Source organism: Somniosus microcephalus, unplaced genomic scaffold (assembly GCF_052327205.1).
Source record: "Somniosus microcephalus isolate GS21.2 unplaced genomic scaffold, FLI_Smic_1.0 unresolved_chr1, whole genome shotgun sequence".
NCBI lineage: Eukaryota > Metazoa > Chordata > Chondrichthyes > Squaliformes > Somniosidae > Somniosus > Somniosus microcephalus.
This window is the reverse complement of record NW_028225179.1, coordinates 157,926,544-157,947,902: the sequence shown is the minus strand read 5'-3', so window position 1 is coordinate 157,947,902 and position 21,359 is coordinate 157,926,544. Positions and strand designations below refer to the sequence as shown.

General features: G+C 46.8%; 2 protein-coding genes across 3 annotated transcripts in view; both read left to right on the top strand.

Moving 5' to 3' along the window:
• The window catches only part of LOC147096350 (nuclear factor 7, ovary-like), a 28,818-nt gene extending 21,234 nt beyond the window's left edge, over positions 1–7,584 (top strand). The window contains exons 6-7 of the mRNA XM_085973809.1: positions 7,013–7,104; positions 7,183–7,584. Coding sequence (XP_085829935.1) covers positions 7,013–7,104; positions 7,183–7,188 — 98 coding nt within the window. The 3' untranslated portion in view covers positions 7,189–7,584. The remainder of the gene's footprint in view (positions 1–7,012; positions 7,105–7,182) is intronic.
• A 377-nt stretch (positions 7,585–7,961) lies between these two features.
• Positions 7,962–20,835, top strand: LOC147096349 (zinc-binding protein A33-like). Of its 2 annotated transcripts, XM_085975155.1 has the most exons (8): positions 7,962–9,176; positions 12,866–12,873; positions 13,086–13,514; positions 13,605–13,700; positions 13,794–14,027; positions 15,070–15,092; positions 15,192–15,307; positions 18,787–20,835. In XM_085975155.1, exons 1-8 carry the CDS (start codon positions 9,122–9,124, stop codon positions 19,335–19,337), a joined length of 1,512 nt encoding a protein of 503 aa, XP_085831281.1. In that variant the 5' UTR covers positions 7,962–9,121; the 3' UTR covers positions 19,338–20,835. The 2 variants fall into 2 exon arrangements, with proteins under 2 accessions (XP_085831281.1, XP_085831280.1); XM_085975154.1 differs by lacking the exons at positions 7,962–9,176; positions 12,866–12,873 and having other exon boundaries at positions 12,974–13,514.
• The last annotated feature ends 524 nt before the right edge of the window (positions 20,836–21,359 follow it).

The window sequence follows — 21,359 nt, the reverse complement described above, 5'->3', positions numbered from 1 at the left end:
GGTTTTCCCGGGAGGGTAAGTCTCCAGGAGCTACACTTATAAAAAGCAGTCGCAAGGCCTGCTTTTTACAAGGTAAGTGGTGAATTATTTAAACTAAAACATTTTTTCCACAGGTTTATTATTTTTAAATACTTTAAAGAAAGGTAAGTTTATTTTTAGCCCCGTTAGAAAATAAAATTATTTTTTCAAAAATTTAATTTATTTAAAATAGTTTTTTCATGTAATTTATAGTTTATTTTAAAAATGTGATGAAAAAAAGACTGAAGGCCTCTCACCACGTGCTGCTGTGCTGAGGACAGCCCCGCCCCCTGCCCCGCCCCCGCTCGCTGATCCTCCAATCAGAGCCGCGCTTCTTCCCGCGCTCTCGGGCCCGCGCTTTGGGGGCGGGGCTTTGAGCTGAGCGCGCGCCCGGTCCTCGCAGTCTGCCCGGAGCTTTTCCCCCCGAGCGAGCGAGCGAGCGGCCGCTTTCGGCCTCAGCCGCCCGGCCTCGCTCTCCTCCGCCCGGCCCGGCCCTGCCGGGGAAAGCCGCTTGACATCAGACAAAAGCTGCTCATGTCTGGCGGGATGGCCAAACGGATCCCGCCGCCTGAATGTGCGGGAGGTGCGCTGCTCGCCGGGCCCGAGCTGAAGGATTCTCTCCCCCCGGGTCTGAAGAATCTGTCAGCGAGAAAAAGACAAAAAGAGCCGCTTCTCCCCGCACTCAAAGTGGTTCAAAATATTAAACGCTCATTTGGTGCGATTTTAATTAGGGCGAGGGCGTTAAACGGGCGATAGCGAATATTGGAGTCAATTGAAGCGAAAATCGGGCGCACAATGGGCGGAGAATTGGATATTGCCCATTTTACACAATCGTCCAAAGTTAAAATTACAGCCGTTCAGTGAAAGGAAACTGGTGTCAGAATAGCGACAGGGAGAGCTCAGTGTGATGGTCCTTTGTTTGTGACAACCTGCAATGTTCCAATGGAAGTAGAGAATCAGCGGGGACCAGAATGTCAGCCTCGACCATTGGCTGGAATCCGGGAGTGGGGCTGGAACCCACAGCACTTGGACCCAGAATACTAAAGTGCTGCAGACCACACCAAGCTGACGCTGGGATTGACATTCAAGGCGTCTTCTGGATTTACATCCGATTTATTTATTGATAATTGACAATCACTTACATAGACAGGCTTTCTCATTGACAAGTGGCTATCAGTAAATTGACACTTTGTCATTGTCCAGTGATGAGGACAATTTAGCGCAGATAAAAAGGCTCAACACTCGGCCGGTGATCAGGCCCTGACCCTATCGCCTTCCCGCAGGCCTGTACACATACTGACAGCGAGGAGTAGCCGCACTCTCCTTAAAGCCCTCAATCGGATAGTTTCTGTGGCAGACCAGAGAGCCGGTCCTGCAGACTGCCCCAGTGCACAATGTCGATTCTCAGTCCGAACACTCAGATTGAAGAGAATGGTACATCTGATCATCTTCAAATGGTGAAGTGCCCACTCTGTCACTTCAATTGTTGCATCAAATGTTTTTAACTTCAGGACAGTGACACCATTAGTGCCCCTGCTGACCTGTAGCAACACAGAGGGTGAAATTTGTCTTGGCAGGTAGGGCAAAACAGGCGCATCAGCCGCCCATTTCACACTGCGCCCAATATTCTGTCCCACTGAGGTTGTAAAACGGGCTGCTGATTGGTTGTCACCCGCTTCCCTAAACTGCCGAAGGTGAATCTCACCCCCTTTAGTCTCTGCAACTTTATCGATGACCAGTCACTCCGACTTGTGCCCACCTCCAGTCTGACTATAGGATCCCCTGGTCCCACATCACTGGGTGATTTTTCACCGCCAGTGACCACCTCTCTCACCCTGTATCCCATAAACAGGCGACACTGCATCACATCGCAGCCTTTCACTCCTCCCGCAAGGAGTAAGTCAGTGGGTTAGAATAAATTGTTCCAAAACACACCGACAGTGCTGGAAACTGTTGAGCTCAATTGCTTGGCGCAGTGTTAATTACACTCCGATTACAAACTGTTTAACAACAGGAACTGTTTATTACACCGGACCAGGACAGAGAGTCTGAAATCAGCCATAGGAAATTAAAGCAGTTAATAAATTCCAATCAGGCAGGTTTTCATCGGCTCTGCGTTTTCCCACCCTCATGTAAATGGACTGAAGTAAGGGTGGACTTTCTCAGTGAACATGTGGGTGCAAGTGTGGAGATGGGACATGTTGTCCGCATCGTAAAATGACACCTGTCCGCCCGCATAGTCCAGGTACACCCCGATCTTCCGGGGCTTCACACTCGGGGCGAGGGGGGTAGACGGTGAAGTGAGAGCCTTGTATTAATGTCCATTCCTCAGCCAGTATCCAGACTCTGGAGCCTCGACCTCATAGCCTTTCCTGTCAATGGACTCTCGGGCTACTCCCACATCCCACTCAATCTTCTTCCCACCCGCACCTCCCAGTAGTGCCTCCCTGATGTGAATCCCTCAGATCCCAGGACACAGAGCCAGTTATTAAACCTTTCCGGAGAGTGAGGGAGACGCCTCCATCTCTTTCCACTTCTCACAACTCGTTTAGTCCTTAGACAGGGTGAGCTGGGAACGGGCTGCTTTCGGATCCAGAGTCAGACAGGCTGGAACTGGGAGAAAGTTTAAAAAGAGCAACACCAGTGATTTGTGTTAGGGCTGTAATTTATTAAAACAATGTGTGACTTTCCTTTTTAAAATGTGCCTCCCTGCTGTACAATTTAGTGACTGCTGTTTCAGCTCGCTCTGCACAAAGGGTTAATTATGGGGACCGGTTGCATAAACTTGGTTTGTATTCCCTCGAGGATAAAGGTTTGAATGGCGATTTAACTTTACAACAAAGTTTCCTCTGAGTTACACAGTGAACCCGATCTTCAGTAAGCTCTTTTCAATTGTCAAAATCAGGGACACATGTTTGATAAACAAACCTACATTACAATGTAATCCATCTCATCATAACGATGTGTAGCTCCATCGCAGTTCTGGTCGCCATATTTTTTTAAGAAGGATATAGAGGCACTGTAGAGGGTGCAAAATGATTCACAAGGATGATACCAGAACTGCGAGGTTATACGTATCAGGAAAGGGTGAACAGACTGGGTCTCTTTTCTCTTGTAAAGAGGTGGCTGAGGGGGAGACTCAATAGAGGTTGAAAAAATTATGCAAGGTTTTGATAGATTAGACAGAGAGAGTGAGTTTCCACATGTGGGGAAGAGCAAAGCTAGAGGCCATTAATATAAGATAGTCACCAAGAAATAAAATAGGGAATTCAGAAGAAATGTCTTTACCCAGAGAGTGGTTAGAATGTGGAACTCGCTACCACAGGGATTAGTTAAGGTGAATAGTATAGATACATTTAAGGGGAAACTAGATAAGCACACGAGGGAGAAGGGAATTGAAGAGCTATGCTGATCGAGCTAGATGTAGAAAGCTGGACGTTGGCTCGAGTGCAGCATAGATGCTGGCATGGACTGGTTAGGCCGAAGGGCCTGTTTCTGTGCTGTATATTTTATGTAATAAACCATATATTGTGGGCTGGAGTCCCATGTTGGCCAAACCAGAGAGAGCAGATTCCATTCCCTGAAGGATATCAGTGAACTAGTTGGGTTTGTATGAATATCTTAATAGAGTTCGTGGTCTTTTTGTCTGTTAAACTCGACTTTACAATTTGCTATGAAGGGATAAAGAATTTGTGAGCCCTGGGTTCTTAGTCTGGTATCATAACCACTAAACAACCAGGGGAAGAAGGTTCCGGAGGGGCGCTGGTGTCGAAGAGTTGTTGAAGCTTGTGATCCTTGACATCTGAAAGGAAGAAAAAAAGTTTTTTGTTGAAGCGCCGGATGAAACATAGAAACATAGAAGATAGGAGCAGGAGTAGGTCATTCGGCCCCTCGAGCCTGCTCCGCCATTCAATGAGATCATGGCTGATCATCCAAATTCAGTACCCTGTCCCTGCCTTCTCCCCATATCCCTTGATCCCTTTAGCCTTAAGAAATATATCCAACTCTTTTTTGAATATACTTAATGAACTGGCCTCCACCGCCCTCTGTGGCAGAGAATTCCACAGGTTCACCACTCTCTGGGTGAAGAAATTCCTCCTCATTTCAGTCCTAAATGGCTTACCCCTTATCCTTAGACTATGACCCCTGGTTCTGGACTCCCCGGCCATCATAAACATCCTTCCTGCATCTAGTCTGTCCAGGCCTGACAGAATTTTATAAGTTTTGATTAGATCCCCTCTCAATCTTCTAAACTCCAGTGAGTATAAGCCCAATCGACACAATCTCTCCTCATACGTCATTCTTGCCATCCCAGGTATCAGCCTGGTGAATCTTCGCTGCACTCCTTCCATGGCAAGAACGTCCTTCCTCAGGTAAGGCGACCAAAACTGCACACAATACTCAAGGTGCGGTCTCACCAAGGCCCTGTACAACTGTAGCAAGACATCCTTGTTCCTGCACTCGAACCCTCTTGCTACGAAGGCCAACATACCATTTGCCTTCTTAACCGCCTGCTGCACCTGTATGCTTACCTTCAGCGACTGGTGCACAAGAACACCCAGGTCTCTTTGCACTTCCCCTTCTCCCAATCTATTGCCATTCAAATAATAATCTGCCTTCCTGTTTTTGCCACCAAAGTGGATAACCTCACATTTATCCACATTATATGAACTGTGGTTCAGTGAAGTAAGATTTTAGATGCAGGGTCTGTAATGTCCAAGTGAGAGATTACAGGTGTGTAAGGGCTGTTACCTGGGCTGATGCTGTCGATCATTTCTTTCCACACCATGTACTGTAAAGGTCCTTTGAATATCCCGAGAGACAGATTGCCACCTGCTAATGATACTCCATTACAAATTTCATTAATCCTATAAATATAAAATGTTTGATTGTATTAAGTCACAATGAGCGCTTTGCTGAATAAATGTTCTCAGTTGTACAGGGATGTTGTACAGAATATGTCCTGCCGCCTCTCCCGATCAGCTTATTCCGGGAAATAAACCATAAACAGATCTGAAGTGGCAGAGGCCAGTGTAAAGCCCAGACTGCAGCGAGCAAGAGGCTGCAGTGCAGAATGCAATGGCACTGAGGCAAACACTCAATAATTGCAGACTCTGAACCCACAAAGATAGAATCAGATGTGTGTGGAAATTCTATTTTGTCTGCATTTGGAAGCTCATCCCCAGTTTAAAACACACAGGGACACAATCTCTCACACACACAAACAATATTTATCTGTGCCCACTTGCTCCACCCCAAGAGCTTGCATCATGTAGTCAGGTTTTGTCAGACTTTTGCTTCACATTTCTCCCCTTATAATTTCCAATATCCACATTTATAATAGAAACTGCCTCTGGAAGTCTGTTATTACAACCTCCCACCACCAGGGGCGCAATAGCAACTAGATTGTCAGCTCCAGGTTGCTCAGGTCTGCAGCGCCCAGACTCTCCTGTGCTCCAGCAACTCTACTCCCCAAATTGCTGCAAGTTCAGTTATCTGACTATTAAAAAAATCAAACTATCATCCAGAAAATAAGGGCAGAATGCATGAATTTAAAATGTTGACTGGATTATATCTGCGTACCCTAGCCCTATTATTACTGATCCCCAACTTCCCTAAACCAGCAGTATCCACTTGTTCTCGACTCCAGGAATGCAATCTCACAGCAGATGGAGCAACAGCTTGCATTGATACAGCGCCTTTAACACAGTAAATCCTTCCAAGGCGCGACACTGGGCGACAGAAGGAGAAACTAGGCAGGTGGCCAAAAGCTGGCTCAAAGAGGTAGGTTTATAAACAGCGTCTTAAAGAAAGAGAGAGAGGCGGAGAGGTTTAGGGAGGGAATTCCAGAGCTCAGGGCCGAGACAGCTGAAGGCACGGCCGCCAATGGTGGGGCGAAGGAGATCGGGGCTGCACAAGAGGCCAGAATTGGAGCAGCGCCGAGATCAGCAAGGGCTGTGGGGCTGGAGGAGGTTGCAGAGATAGGGAGGGGCCATGGAGGGATTTGAACACGAAGATGAGAATTTTAAAATCGCGGCGTTGCGGGACCTGGACACATAATCACACACAAGTACACACAGCCGGCGCACCCAGGCATGTGCCCCCATCACATAGACACACACACAGTCAGAAAACACTGAATCCGACAGGTCCATCAGTAAATATAACTACACAGATTTCATTGTGATGTAAAGGCCAATACTGTGTTCTGGGCCAAAATAACCGGCAACTAAAAGCGGAACCTCCGGCAACACTCCGAGAATGGAGGAGCCCGAGATTCTGCTGCCCTCCCATTGGTTAGTTGTGTATCACTGAGAGCAGCACAATCGCCCAGTGAATCTAGGAAAGTCCAGAAACTAACTAACCCGCTCCGTTGTGTTCACAAGTGTTAGAGGAATGTTGGCCCTCTCACTTTAAACTTTTATTTCTTATTTTATGGCTGTGCCTTTATGAATAAATCACATCAGAGAATCCCCTCACCTTGAGAAATATCTTGTTGATCCGTTTGTATCTGGAACTCGAAGAATACTTGCTCAATGGAATCTACATTCTCTTGAATTTCTCGGAGGTTTTCCTCCATTGTTTCTAGAATCTTCCCCTCTTGTTCCCTGAGATCTCTGATTAAACTCTGCTCTTTCTCACTGAGAATCTGGTGCATTTTAGCGAACTCGGATGTGATGCGGGTCTGCAGACTGTTCGACTGTTCCTACCAAATGAAACGTGAAACATAATTAATGTACCGCGAAAAAGGGAACAAAACTAACCGAGATCCCAAAAAATCAGCACAGGGAGACCTTACCCTAACTGCAGAAATCTGCTGTTTCTGTTTTAATTCCGGTTCTAGAACCGCCGATTTCTTCTCTGTGAGAGAATCTAAGGAAGATTTCAGCTGATCCTGGGATTGGGAGAGAAAAATCACAGAATAAAAGTGTTTGTGAAAACAGGCGAGTGAAAGAGTGGATCAAGTGAATCTCTTGTTCATTTTACCCTGTAGATCTCAACAGCTTCATTGATGGGCAGGAAGCGGCGCGTCTCATCACTCTGCCCGTCTCTCCCCGCAAGGCACGTCACACAGATCAGTTTCCGGTCAGTTTCACAAAACAGCTTCAGTTCTTCCTGATGTTCCTCACAGTGAAGTTTACTTTCCTTCTCTTTCCCATTCAGGTTTAATTTTCGCGCTTTCTGGGCCAGACTCGCTCAGGCCCGATTGACCCGGAGGTTTCTGTCTGCAAATTCCTCTCTACATTCCGGCCAGGAGTTTGTCGCCTCCTGGTGTTCCCGAGGCCGGGTGACACAGGCGCGGTACAAGTTGTGCCCGCACTCCAGTATAACCGGATCGGTGAAGAAATCAAGACAAACGGGACAATTTCAATCCTCAATGAAACTCTCCGCCTCGTGTCTGGAAGCCAGGATGAGTTTCAGCGCTTCCTGATTCAAACTGCTGGGCTGATATTTCTGTGGGTGGATCAGCCCCGGTTCGCCAATCAAATCCTCCTTCGGTTCCCTGCGGTGTTACCGTATTTACTCTGACAGTGATACAAAGTTATATAGTCACGCAATAAAAGACAATTCACAACTCCCTGTCATGAACTAACACTAAATTGTCACTAAATTGGCCTCGTCAGTTCCCTGCTCTGTTACCGTATTTACTCTTACGCTGTTACAACGTTATATATCGCACATTAACATTCCTAATCCCTAATAAAAACAGAAAATACTGGAAACACCCAGCAGATCAGGCAGCATCAGTGGAGGGAAAAACAGAACGTTTCAGGTCGGTGACCTTTGGTCAGAACTGGAAAGGGTTGGAGATTTAACAATCTGTAAGCAGGTACAGAGCCAGGGGAAGGGGGGAGGGGTGGGCGCGCTGGGAAATAACAAAAGGGAGGGTCTGTGATAGGGTGGGGGGCTGGAGTGAATAAATATCAAAAGGGATGATGGTGCAAAGCAAACGAGGGTGGTAATGGGACAAGTAAAGAAACATAGAAACATAGAAGATAGGAGCAGGAGTAGGCCAATCGGCCCTTCTAGCCTGCTCCGCCATTCAATGAGATCATGGCTGATCATCCAAATTCAGTACCCTGTCCCTGCCTTCTCCCCATATCCTTTGATCCATTTAGGCTCAAGAAATATATCCAACTCCTTCTTGAATATATTTAATGAATTGGCCTCAACTGCCCTGAGTGGCAGAGAATTCCACAGGTTCACCACTCTCTGGGTGAAGAAATTCCTCCGCATCTCAGTCCTAAATGGCTTACCCCTTATCCTTAGACTGTGACCCCTGGTTATGGACTCCCCCGCCATCGGGAACATCCTTCCTGCATCTAGTCTGTCTAGTCCTGTTAGAATTTTATAAGGCTTAATGAGATCCCCTCTCATTCTTCTAAACTCTAGCAAATATAAGCCTAATCGACCCAATCTCTCCTCACACATCATTCCTGCCATCCCAGGTATCAGTCTGGTGAATCTTCGCTGCACTCCCTCCATGGCAACTACATCCCTCCTCAGATAAGGCGACCAAAACTGCACACAATACTCAAGGTGTGGCCTCACCAAGGCCCTGTACAACTGCAGCAAGACATCCTTGCTCCTGTACTCGAATCCTCTCGTTATGAAGGCCATCATACCATTTGCCTTCTTAACCGCCTGCTGCACCTGCATGCTGACCTTCAGCGACTGGTGCACAAGGACACCCAGGTCTCCTTGCACTTCCCCTTTTCCCAATCTATTGTCGTTCAGATAATAATCTGTCTCCCTGTTCTTGCCATCGAAGTGGATAACCTCGCATTTATCCTCATTATACTGCATCTGCCCAATCACCCAACCTGTCTAAATCATACTGGAGTTTCTCTGCATCCTCCTCACAGCACACACGCCCACCCAGCTTTGTGTCGTCTGCAAACTTGGAGATATTACATCTAGTTCTCTTGTCTAGATCATTTATATATATTGTGAATAACCAAAGGTGGGTCCAGAGGAGATGTGAATGGTTCCAGCAGAATGGTGACGGTGGTTATGATCTGAAGTTCTTGAACTCAGTGTTGAGACCGGAAGCTGTAAAGTGCCTACTGGCAAGATTCCTTATCCCTGTCATGATGAACTAATGCTACATTATCAGATGCTGCCTGACCTGCTGAGTGTTTCCAGCATTTTCTGTTGTTATTTCAGATTTCCAGCATCCGCAGTATTTTGCTGTTGTATTAGTGTTTGGTTCACTGCCACTTCTCTCCTCGGAATGCCCACCTTGAAGAAGTTCTGCTCTTCTCTCCGACCGGATTTCCGTTTGTCTCTTCAACCTTGTTCATCTTCATTGCTTTCGGTTTCCCTTCTCGTGTTTGATCAGGTATCTGCCAAGACTCGTTTTCACAGCCACATCTCTTTCCTCAGCATCTGTCTCCGGTTCCGACTTATTCCACGTGGATTCCAACTGAAATTCCACCCTTCGTGTTTTGGATCCCCCCAGGATTACAGATATCTCCGGGATATTCAGCGTTCCTCGAACTACTGCTCTCGCTACATCCTGAGATCCACGCTCAATGCCATGCGTCGCCACATCAACACTCTCGCCCTCTCCCTTCAGCAGCACCGATGCACTCTATCTCAAAGCTGTCCTGGTCCACAGTTCCAGTTCATCCTTTGCCTCATCTGGCGCTTCAACAAAAAACTTGTTTTCTTCCTTTCAGATGTCAAGGATCACGAACTTCAACAACTCTTGGACACCAGCGCCCCTCCGGAACCTTCTTCCCCTTCACTTTCCTCTGACCCCATCCCTTCTTCCAATCTCACCCCCTGCTGTGTTTTCACTCTCCCCTCTGACCTTCCCCTCTCTGACCCCGAGCGAGGGAGGCTGCCTGGCCTGCTGAGTGTTTCCAGCATCTCCTGTTGTTACTACATTATCAGAGCTGCTCATAAGCGGCCGTTTGGAAGAGACAGGCGAGTAGATGTCATGTTAGAGACAAAGGCGGGAGTTAACAATGAACTCAGTAAACGGGAGTGAGAAATATATAAGGACACATTTGAGATGGAAAGTCCGGCTCTCACAAGCGATCTTACAGAGCTCCGTGACCCTATGAGCCTCTGTCCAGTCTAACCAGGTCCGCAGAGAGAGTTGAGCGACACACATTTTGCCCCGCAGAGTGAATGCCATCGCGATATTCGCCAGAAGAACCGACACACCAGGAGTGCAGCAGACTGGAGTTGACTTGCCCAAGACAGAGTCTTGAGACCAAGACTGACAGCGACCCTGTTCAGTTCCCGAGTTCGCCAGTCACTTGTTCTCCACCATTACTCGACTGAACTCGCTCTGTGGGCCCAACAATGCCTTGGTGACAATCATATTGGTTTATGTCGGGCAATTCAAAGCTCGCTAAATACTGCAGCATATATCAAACCCTACACATTAATGGCGAATCCTAATGTGTGTATATTTCCCACATGATTGTGGCATTTTCTAGCTAATCTTTCCCAATGAGGGCCCTGGAACGTGTAATCAAACAATGGGATTGAATGAAATCAATTTTGAGAAGGTGGATTTGATCAGATCCAAGTGTAAGAATACATAAGAATCAGAGGATGATACAGCACAGAAGGAGGCCATTCGGCCCACCGTGCCTGTGAACCTTCAGAGACAGTCACCGCTTCTTGGGCCGTTTTTAATGGGGATTCTTTCCTGCAGCACTGATATGCTGCCAGCAGGTGGCAGTAATGCACTTTGTAACAATGACAGACTTGCGATCAAACAGCGTCTCAGGGACTGGGAGGGCAGCACTGCCTGAGATGTGAATCCACAGACCCAAAATACCCGACACACAGTTTGAGTAACTCGAGAATCTTTTCTATTTCCGAAAACAAACTTAATTTACTCAAACATATATGAAACAAGCTCCAAATACATTCTGTACAGTATAAAGTCATCTTGGATTTCAAGCCTCACTTTCAATGCATCAATGCTCTCAACTTCAACCACCCAATGAGGCAGCGAGTTTCACATTCTCACCAACCTCCATGTAAAGAAATTCCTTCTAATATTGGAGGAAAGTTGACACTCCAAGGCCTCAGTTGATGTTTTTTTCTGGGCCAGTGTCCCTGGGAAGGATCCATTGAGCACAGAGGCCTGTGTTATGGAGTGGCCTGGGAGGACCCGGCCTCGACAGAAAATCCACTGCATCTTCACATAAGGACATAAGAAATAGGAGTAGGAGTCGGCCATTTGGCCCTTCGAGCCTGCTCTGCCATTCAATAAGATCATGGCTGATCTTCTACCTCATCTCCACTTTCCTGCACTATCCCCATATCCCTGGATTCCCTTAATATTCAAAAATCTATCGCTCTCTGTCTTGAATATACTCAACGATTGAGCCTCCACAGCCCTCTGGGGTAGAGAATTCCAAAGATTCACCACCCTCTGTGTGAAGAAATTTCTCCTCATCTCAGTCCTAAATGGCCGACCCCTTATTCTGAGACTGTGACCCCTGGTTCTAGACTCCCCAGCCAGGGGAAACATCCTCCCTGCATCTACCCTGTCAAGCCCTGTAAGAATTGTGTATGTTTCAATGAGATCACCTCTCATTCTTCTAAACTCTAGAGAATATTGGCCTAGTCTACTCAATCTCTCCTCATAGGACAAACCCACATCCCAGGAACCAGTCTGGTGAACTTTCGTTGCACTCCCTCTATGGCAAGTATATCCTTCCTTAGGTAAGGAGATCAAAACTGTACACAATACTCCAGGTGTGGTCTCACCAGGGCCCTATATAATTGCAGTAAGACGTCTTTACTCTTATACTCAAATCCTCTTGTAATAAAGGCCATCATACCATTTGCTTTCCTAATTGTTTGCTGTACCTGCATGTTAACTTTCAGTGATTTGTGTACAAGGACACCCAGGTCCTCTGAACACCAACATTTCCCAATCTTTCACCGTTTGAAACATAGTTTGCTTTTCTATTTTTCCTACCAAAGTGAATAACTTCACATTTCTCCACATTACATTCCATTTGCCATGTTTTTGCCCACTCACTTAGACTGCCTATATCCCCTTAAAGCCTCCTTACATCCTCCTCACAACTTACATTCCCACCCAGCTTTGTATCATCAGCAAACTTGGATATGTTACATTTGGTCCCCTCATCCAAATCATTGATGTAGATTGTGAATAGCTGAGGCCCAAGCACTGATCCTTGCGGTACCCCACTCGTTACAGCCTGCCAACCCAAAAATGATCCGTTTATTCCTACTCACTGTTTTCTACCCGTTAACCAATCCTCAATCCATGCTAGTATATTACCCCAATCCCATGAGCCTTAATTTTGTTTAATAACCTCTTGTGTGGCACCTGATCGAATGCCTTCTGAAAATCCAAAAACCACATCCACTGGTTCCCCCTTATTTACTCTGCTAGTTACAACTTCAAAAAACTCGAACAGATTTGTTAAGCACGATTTCCTTGTCATTAATCCCTGTTGACTCTGCCCAATCCTATTGTTATTTACTAAGTGCCCTGTAACCACCTCCTTAATAATAGATTCCAGCATTGTCCCCGCTCCTGATGTCAGGTTAACTGGTCTGCAGTTCCCCGTTTTCGCTCTCCCTCCTTTCCTAAATAGTGGGGTTACATTTGCTACCTTCCAAGGCGCTATATAAATGCAAGTCTTTCTTTCTAGCAGATAAAATCGATCCTCAATGCTTCAATCCCTCTAAAGATCTTCTCTGTACCTGTCATCTAAAGTCACTCCTTGACATTTGTGGCACTTTGTGTTTTAGGGTGAGCGGCTGCAATCATTAGCACAATTCAGTTTATGGATCTCTATCTCACACCATGTGTCACCAGAGGGTTTGTAGTCGGCAGTGAGTTCGGTCTGGAGCAAAGTGCCCTGGAATCTCGATCCCCGCCCATCTCCGCCTCCTCCCTCCCTCTCTCTCCCTCCCCCCACTGCCCACACTCCAGGAACCTTCACCCTCCCGGCCAGGGTTCAATTATTCCCCTCCGTGCTCTGATAGGCTGAAATCGCCGAACTGAAGGTGTTCGGCAGCAGAAAAACATCGAAACTGAAAGCGGTTTGAATCAGGAAGTGCTGAGGGTGAACATGGCTTCCAGACAGCAGGCCGAGAGTTTGTCTGAGGAGGCAATTTGTCCCATTTGTCTGGATTTCTTCACCGACCCGGTAATACTGGATTGTGACCACAACTTCTGCCGCTCCTGTATCACACAGTGTTGGGAAAAGAAGGAGACAAACTCCTGCCCGGAATGTAGGGAGGAGTTTCCGGAAATAAACCTCAGAGTAAATCGGGCCTTAGCGAATCTGGCCGAGAAAGCTCGAAAATTAACCCTGAATCCGAAAGAGAAGGAAAGTAAACTTCACTGTGAGGAACATCAGGAAGAACTGAAGCTGTTTTGTGAAACTGACAAGAAATTGATCTGTTACACTTGTATAGATGCGCGGGAACACAGAGAGCACCGCTTCATGTCCATTAAAGAAGCTGTTGGAATCTACAAGGTAAAAGGGAACAGATTTGATCACCTGATTATTTTATCACATTTTCATGGTGTATCACTTTTATTCTGTGATTTTCTCCCCCAATCCCAGGATCAGCTGAAATCTTCCTTAGATTCTCTCACAGAGAAGAAATCGACGGCTCTAGAAACTGAATTAAAACAGAAACAGCAGATTTCTGCAGTTAGGGTAAGGTCTCCCTGTGCTGATTTTCTGGGATCTCGGTTAGTTTTGTTCCCTTTATCGCGGTACATTAATTATGTTTCACATTTCATTTGGTAGGAACAGTCGAGTAGTCTGCAGACCCGCATCACATCCGAGTTCGCTAAAATGCACCAGATTCTCAGTGAGAAAGAGCAGCGTTTAATCAGAGATCTCAGGGAACAAGAGGGGGAGATTCTAGAAACAATGGAGAAAAACCTCCGAGAAATTCAAGAGAATTTAAATTCTATTCAGGAGAAACTCTCAAAGTTGCAGAAAGAGATGGAGCAAAAAGACGGGCTGACATTTCTGAAGGTGAGGATTATATTGCGGGTCAGTTCAGTGAAACTTCACACAGTCACAAAATAACCGATGATAACTGAAATAAATGCAGCATTTGCTGAATAATTCGAAACTGATTTAAACCGACTGTTTTGTCTATTCCGGGGCGGTTCTGTTGTTGTCACTGAACTAACCGGCTCCCACACTGTCCGCAGATTCCCGGGAATACCTGCAACCTCCCGGGAATGAGTTGTGGTGATCTTGATATTTTGCTTGTAATTATTTCCGTGTTGCGCATGTTTAATATTTTCCTGGCACTCAGATTGCAATCCAGTTCCAGTTCCATGTTGTGAGTGTCTGGGTGTGTCTGGTGCGGTGGGTGTGAGAGTCACTGTGTCTGTGAGTGACACTGATGTTGAGTTCCAGTATCTGACACACAAATCAGGCTTTTCAACTACTTACAATCATAGAATCCCACAGCACAAAAGGCCCATTGTGCCTGTGCCGGCTCTTTGAAAGAGCTTTGCAATTAGACCCACTCCCCCTGCTCTTTCCCCACAGCCCTGCAATGTTTATCTCTTTCCAAGTATATTTCCAATTCCATTTTGTAAATAGTTATTAAATCTACTTCCTGTCAGTCAGTGCTTTCCAAATCATAGAAACATAGAAAAAATAGGAGCAGGAGTAGGCCATTCGGCCCTTCGAGCCTGTTCCGCCATTCAATATGATCATGGCTGATCCTCTATCTCAATACCATATTCCCGCTCTCTCCCCATACCCCTTGATGCCTTGATCATCACAAGTCACTGTTAAAAAATCCCCACTCTCTTATTTTGCCAATTATCTCGGCGATTTGTGAATGTGATCCCCCAGGTCTCTCTGTTCCTGCACCACATTTAAAATTGTTCCATTTAGTTTATTTTGCCTCTCCTCACTCTTCCTTCCAAAATGCTTCACTTCACACTTCTCTGTGTTAAATTCTACCTGCCCTGTGTCTGCTCATTTCACCAGCCTGTCTGTGTCCTCCTGAAGTCTTTCACTATCCTCCTCACTGTTTGTGTTTTATTTATTTCAGGAGGAAGCTTGTCAGAAGAGGAGGTAGGACATGCTCTTTACTGAAACTCTGCAGAATTTGGTAAAATAACTCAGAAAAATGTTAAATGTCGATTTATAACATCAACTGTTCAATATTTACAGGATTAGTGATGAAGGTCAAGTACTGTCAGTAACAGATAGTGCCCTGTCTATTGGAAAGTTCAACGGCCCTTTACAGTACACAGCGTGGAGAGAAATGATAGACGCCATTAACCCCGGTAAAACTCTTATATTCATTTTCCTGATTTATAAATCCAGATGAGAAGAGACTGAACGGGCTCCCAGACCCCGGATTAAATGATCACTGATGTCCGTGTCTGGTCTGGAAGTCAGGAGTCTTTGCTCTGGATAAGGGAGGGCTTGGGGTGATCTTACTGAATTATTCAAGATCCGAAACCGCAGAGAGAAGATAAACATCCACAGGTTTAACACAGTCACAGAGTCTACAACAAAGTAGGGATAGTCTCAAACTGAGAAAAGGGAGGGTGAAAAGGCAGTTTGGATTGAGCGAGGTTGGGTTTTTGAGTGACCCCATTGATCGGGCAGGCAGTGAGTCAGTGAGCCCACTGCTTGATATCCCGCCTTTCACGACCTCAGGACGTCCCAAAGTGCTTTACAGCCAATGAAGAGTTTTTAAAGTGTAGTCACTGTTGTAATGTAGGAAACGCCACAACCAATTTCTGCACAGCAAGCTCCCACAAACAGCAATGTGATAATGACCAGATGACCAGTTTTGGTGATTTTGGTTGAGGGACAAATATTGGCCAGGACACCGGAGAGAACGAACTCCTTGCGCTGGATTCCTATTTCCCGGCTGCGACACCATATCCCGGCGGGCATTGGTGGGAACCAGGTGGGAAGCACTGCGTGTGATTTTTGCCTCATTACTGCTCCATTTACACTTTAAATCCGGGCGATAGAGAGACGTAAATCACTCCCAAATACTTTATGCGGAGGGTATGGAAAGTAAGGGAGGCAGAGTTGTCTGAGGGTATCAGCAGCTTCAAGAGAGAGTTTGATAAGAAGCTGGCAAAAAATGTAAACCCAAATAGGACTGAGCTGCCTGGGCTTGGAGAGTGGGATTGTGAGGGCTGAGGAGAGGGGAGGTCTAATTTGGACCCCCTGCCCTATTGGACACACTGCCCTATATCACAGCAGAACATACACTTCAAAAGTAATACATTGTGTGAAGCGCTTTGAGATATTTGTCAGGAGCATTAGAAATGTCAGTTTCTCCTTCAGATGTAATTGCAGTGTATTTATTTCCAACACATCCCTTATGCTGGACTCTGTCTTACCTGTGAAATATTTTACTCACAACAGTACTTTCCTTGTGGCCTTTGAAAACAGCTGCTTAAACCCGAATTTAGAACCACTCTAGAAAGTCATCGCATCACCTTTGAAAGCAGCTTCACACAGTGACACTAATCCCATCATCACTCACTTCCACCTAGACTCTCACCCATTTTCTCTGATCTGCTTTGAGTTATTCACAGTTCTTACTTCAGTTCTTAAATTCACATCAATGTATGTTCTGATATTTTATACCAATATTCCTACTGGATAAAACATCAACATTCGGTTCAATGTTTGGTATTTTTATTTTTATTCTCTCGCTGCATTATTCTCTTTATTTTACATATCCATGGTGCCAGTAACCAATCAGAAGCCAGGCTGCCTGTCTTACTGAGATTGTATTCTCTGCTGGACCCACCTCCTGCTCCATTGACCCCATTCCCACTAAACTGCTGCCCACCCAACTTCTCTTCCTGGTTTCCTGTTTGCTCACATTGTAAATGGTTCCCTCTCCTCACAGCCTATCCAGCTCCTTTTCAAATCCAATGTCACCACAACCTTCCTCAAAATTACCCACCCTCTATCCCTCTGTCCTTGCACTTGATCTCCAACCTTACTTTCTTCTACAAAGTCCTTCAACGTGCGATCACTTCTGAAATCCCTGGCCATTTTCCCACAACTGTATGTTTGAACCACACTAACCATATTTTCATCCCTGTCATCATAGCCCCAAAGTGGCCCTAATAAAGGTCACAAATAACATGCTCTGTGACAGTGAGTATAGCGCATTTTCCCTCCTCATCCTCCTGGAGCTCTCTGCAAACATTGACCATTCTCCTCCAATGTCTCTCCTCAATTGTCCTACTCAGTGGGACTGCCTTTACTTGGTTCACATTTGCCTATTTGATTGTAGCCAGAGTATCTCCAGCAATGGCTTCTCTTCCCGCCCCCGCACGGCACCCCAGGAGATTCTCAAGTATTTATTCTTGGTCTTCTTCTCTCACTGATCTACATGTTGCCACTTGTCAACCTCATCCACAGAAACAGGCTCAGTTTCCAGATGTACACCGATGGTGCCCAGCTCTACCTCTCCACCACCTCTCTTGACCCCTCCACCGCCAGTGTGTTGTCCAACAGATTATCTGGAATCCAGTTATGGAGGAGCCGGAATTTTTTCCAGTTAAACATTGGGAAGATTTAAGCCATCAGTTTGGAAATTGTCAACAAGTCTACATCCTGGCCATCAACTCCACCCCCTCCTTGGCCACTGTCTCAGGCTGAACCAGACCCTTGCTGTTCTATTCAATCTGGAATTGCACTGCTGATTGTGATCAATCTAAGAGTGTCTGGGACTTTGTCTCCAGTACATGGTGTATCCTGTCTCTCCCATTTCCTCTGCTGAGCTTTTTAATTTAGTTTCCCTCGGTTGTTTTTGGTTCTCTCTCCCTTTCTGCAGCAGCTCCCTCCTCATTGTTTTCTCTTTACCTTTTTCCTTCTCTTCTCTCTATTCTCCTGCTGTCGGTACTTTCCCCCTCTCCACACATCGACAGTGCTGATTAGTGGTGTGTGGGTCCCGCCTCCAGAGAGAGATTGCGGATAAAATTAGTTTGGGTGGTAACAACAGAATGGGCGATAGTAAATTAGAGCTTGTCAGTCACCGATTCCTTGTTAATTTTCAAAGGCCCTTGATGGACTCTGCAGACACTGAGAATAGCGGGAGACTGGGACTGCAGAGTTCCTCACAGTGGCTCAAGATCACAGCAGGATGGCAGAGGCGACAGAAAGCTCCAAAAAGCACAACTAACTCCCCTCCCCCTCCCGCGCTCTCTGCCCCTCCCCCTCCCGCGCTCTCTGCCCCCTCCCCCTCCCGCGCTCTCGCCCCCTCCCCCTCCCCCTCCCGCGCCCCCCCCTCTCGCGCCCCACCCCACCCCTTCCCTCTCTCCTTCTCTCCCTCACTCCCCCCTCTCTCCCGGCCAGCTCCCTCGCTCTCCCCTCCCCATCCAACGCTCTCTCTCACCTCCCCCGCCCCACCTCTACCCTTCGCCGCACTCTCTCTCATTCCCTCCCCCTCCCGTTCTCTCTCCCCACCCGTTCTCTCTCCCCACCCCCCACCCTGAATTCAACCCGGAGCCGGAGTGAGAACTTTAAAAAGCAAGTTTGAATAAATCCCTGCCGCATTTCTGTCTCTGCCCTCCCTCCCCTCCTCCCTCCCCCCACCCCCCTGCTGTCTCCAGTGGTTCTCTGGCCTTTATCTACGAGTTGGGGATGAAAACGATGTAAATCGACCTCCAGGACGTAAACATAACCCAGAGCCCGGGTAGTCACTTGAAAAAGGAAAGTGTTTGAATAAATCACAGCAAGAAACTAAGTCACTGACTGTGTTATTTTAACTTTCCCCCAGCTCCAGCCTCTCTGACTCTAGATCCGAACACAGCGAATCCCCGGCTCATCCTGTCTGAGGACCGGACCAGTGTGAGACTCGGAGACAAACGGCAGATGCTCCCTGACACCCCGGAGAGGTTTGATCGCAGGGCCTGTGTCCTGGGATCAGAGGGATTCACATCCGGGAGACACTACTGGGAGGTGGAGGTGGGGGACAAGACTCGGTGGTTTCTGGGAGTGACCCGAGAGTCAGCCGGGAGGAAAGGGGGAAGAGACCTGAGACCTGAGACCGGATACTGGACTGTGAGGCTGTCCTCCGGAAGTGTCTATGTTGCTGGTACCTCCCCCTCACTGACCCGCTTCACTCCGAGTGTGAAGCCCCGGAGGATCGGGGTGTACCTGGACTATGAGGGCGGACAGGTGTCATTTTACAATGCGGACAACATGTCCCATCTCCACACTTTCACCCACACTTTCACTGAGAGAATCTTTCCCAGCTTCTGTCCGGGATGGAATGAAGTTGGGGAAAACTCTGCCCCGCTGACAATCTGCGGGGTTAAAGGTCACTAACAGGTCCATCCCATAATTTCACCCTGCCTCCTGCCAGCTGCAAACTGATGGGCGTCGGTCTCAGTCACAGGTGGTGCGGATGGTCCAAATGTCACCTGAGGTCAGGGCGGCTACAACCCAGTGACAATGTCTTGTTGGTGAGATTTGTTTGTTTTATCGGTGCAGGGGAACAAACTCATGGCAACTGCTCCAGAGACTCCTGTAAAATTAAATAAAAACCTCAAGAACATCGAGAATCATCGGGGCCCAGAGACAAGAGAATTAAAACATGGGCAGAAATACACCAAGGGAACCAGAGACTCCAGCTGGGAAGTTAAAGGTAAAGAGGGGCAGGGGAGAGGAACTAGGGTGAGATAGAACACCAGTGGGAAGGACATGACAAAGGGACCATCCGAGACACGGCAAATTAAATAATACCCGAGGGAAGGAAAAAGTAAAAGGGGCACCAGATAGAAGTGAAATCAAAAGGGAACAGGAGGGAGTGTCAGAAACATGGGAAAACCCAGGGGCTGGAAATGATCAGAACATTCAAGCGTGTGAAGTGTTTAGAATAGAGAGTGGACAAGGTCATCACCTGTGGAGAGAGAGGACAGGTTAACATTCCGGGAATACACCCTGCATCGGAACTGGGAACTGAAAGATCAGCAAGGGCCTGTGTAGGGCTGGGGAATAGAAGGAGGGGGAGAGAAGAAACAAATGGATGGTGAATTGTAGAGAGGAACTGACTGGGTGGAATGAGCTGTGAGCTGCAGGAACCCGGTGACCTTCCTGCCTGTAATGTTGCTCCACAGGCGGAAGGTGGCGCTACATGGCGGTGTTTGAGATGAATTAGTGCAACACCTCTGCTGCCTAGCGTTGTTATTAAACTGCACCATAGAAGTGGCATTTATTCAAAACACAGCGATTCGGGGCTTAATTACATCCCAGAAGCATGAACTAAACGTGTTGTTTGTTTTATTTACACCTTGCTCCAGACTCTGGATCCTTACAATTCCCATCCCGGGCTGATCGGGCTGATTTTAAGAGCCCCCGCCTGGTGTAACCGGAGTGATAGAGCCCAGAATTGGACCCAGTGCTCCAGCTGGGGCTGAACCCATGTTGTATATCGGTGTTTTATTTATCCCTCAACCAGTATTAGTAAAACAAAATCAGATTGCTGTCTGTGGGAGCTTGCTGTGCAAGAACTGTGTCGCGTTTCCCACATTACAACAGTGGCTACACTTCAAAAGTACTTCATTGGCTGTAAAGCGGTTTGGCAAACCTGAGGCTGTGAAAGGCGCTATATAAATGCAAGTCTGTCTTTCTTATTCAGATCAACCTCATATTCTAAAATTGCATCTGTGTTTCAGAGTTTGATGAATGGGCTTTAAATGTTATATCCTGCAGAGTTTAATAGGAAACAAAGTATATCATTGTAACCAAGTATTGAAAGTGTTTGATGAATTGTAAAGTGTTGTCTGCTTGTACCCTGCACACAGAAATAAAAGTATCTGCTTCATCTGTCTGCAGAGTCTGTGTCTAAAGCAGGTGGTGTCAGAATTGCCGAGTGCTGCTTGGTGTGTTTACTGAGACACACAGACCAGGGAGGGTCCAGGCTGGATTGCTGGTGAGACACACTATCTGAAGCAGAGAGACAGTGGAGGTGCAGAGATGGGTCTTAGCATCCCAGGGCTCGGGGTTTTCCAGAGCTCATCACCTCCTTACACTCAGTTTCTAGGCTGACACAGGAACAGGAGTACACCATTCAGCCCCTCGAGCCTCTGCCGTCATTCAATTAGACATTGGTTGATCTGCATCTTAACTCCACTTCACTTGGGTATAAAGAGCAACATTTCAAAGTTTGCAGATGACAAAACACTTGGAATTGTAGTAAACAGTGAATAGGATAGTAATAGACTTCAGGGGGATATGGACAGAAATGGGCAGACACATGGCAGATGCAATTCAACACAGTGTGAAATGATGCATTTCAATAGGAAGAATGGGGAGAGGCAAATATAAAATAAATGGTCCAATTTTAAA

Bases quoted from the DNA above. Each gene is read 5' to 3' on its own strand.
- LOC147096349 (XM_085975155.1), top strand. From the start codon at position 9,122: ATGCTACATTATCAGATGCTGCCTGACCTGCTGAGTGTTTCCAGCATT. The intron at 13,515-13,604 runs GTAAAAGGGAAC...CCCCAATCCCAG, and splicing joins AAGCTGTTGGAATCTACAAG to GATCAGCTGAAATCTTCCTT. The intron at 14,028-15,069 runs GTGAGGATTATA...TATTTATTTCAG, and splicing joins ACGGGCTGACATTTCTGAAG to GAGGAAGCTTGTCAGAAGAG.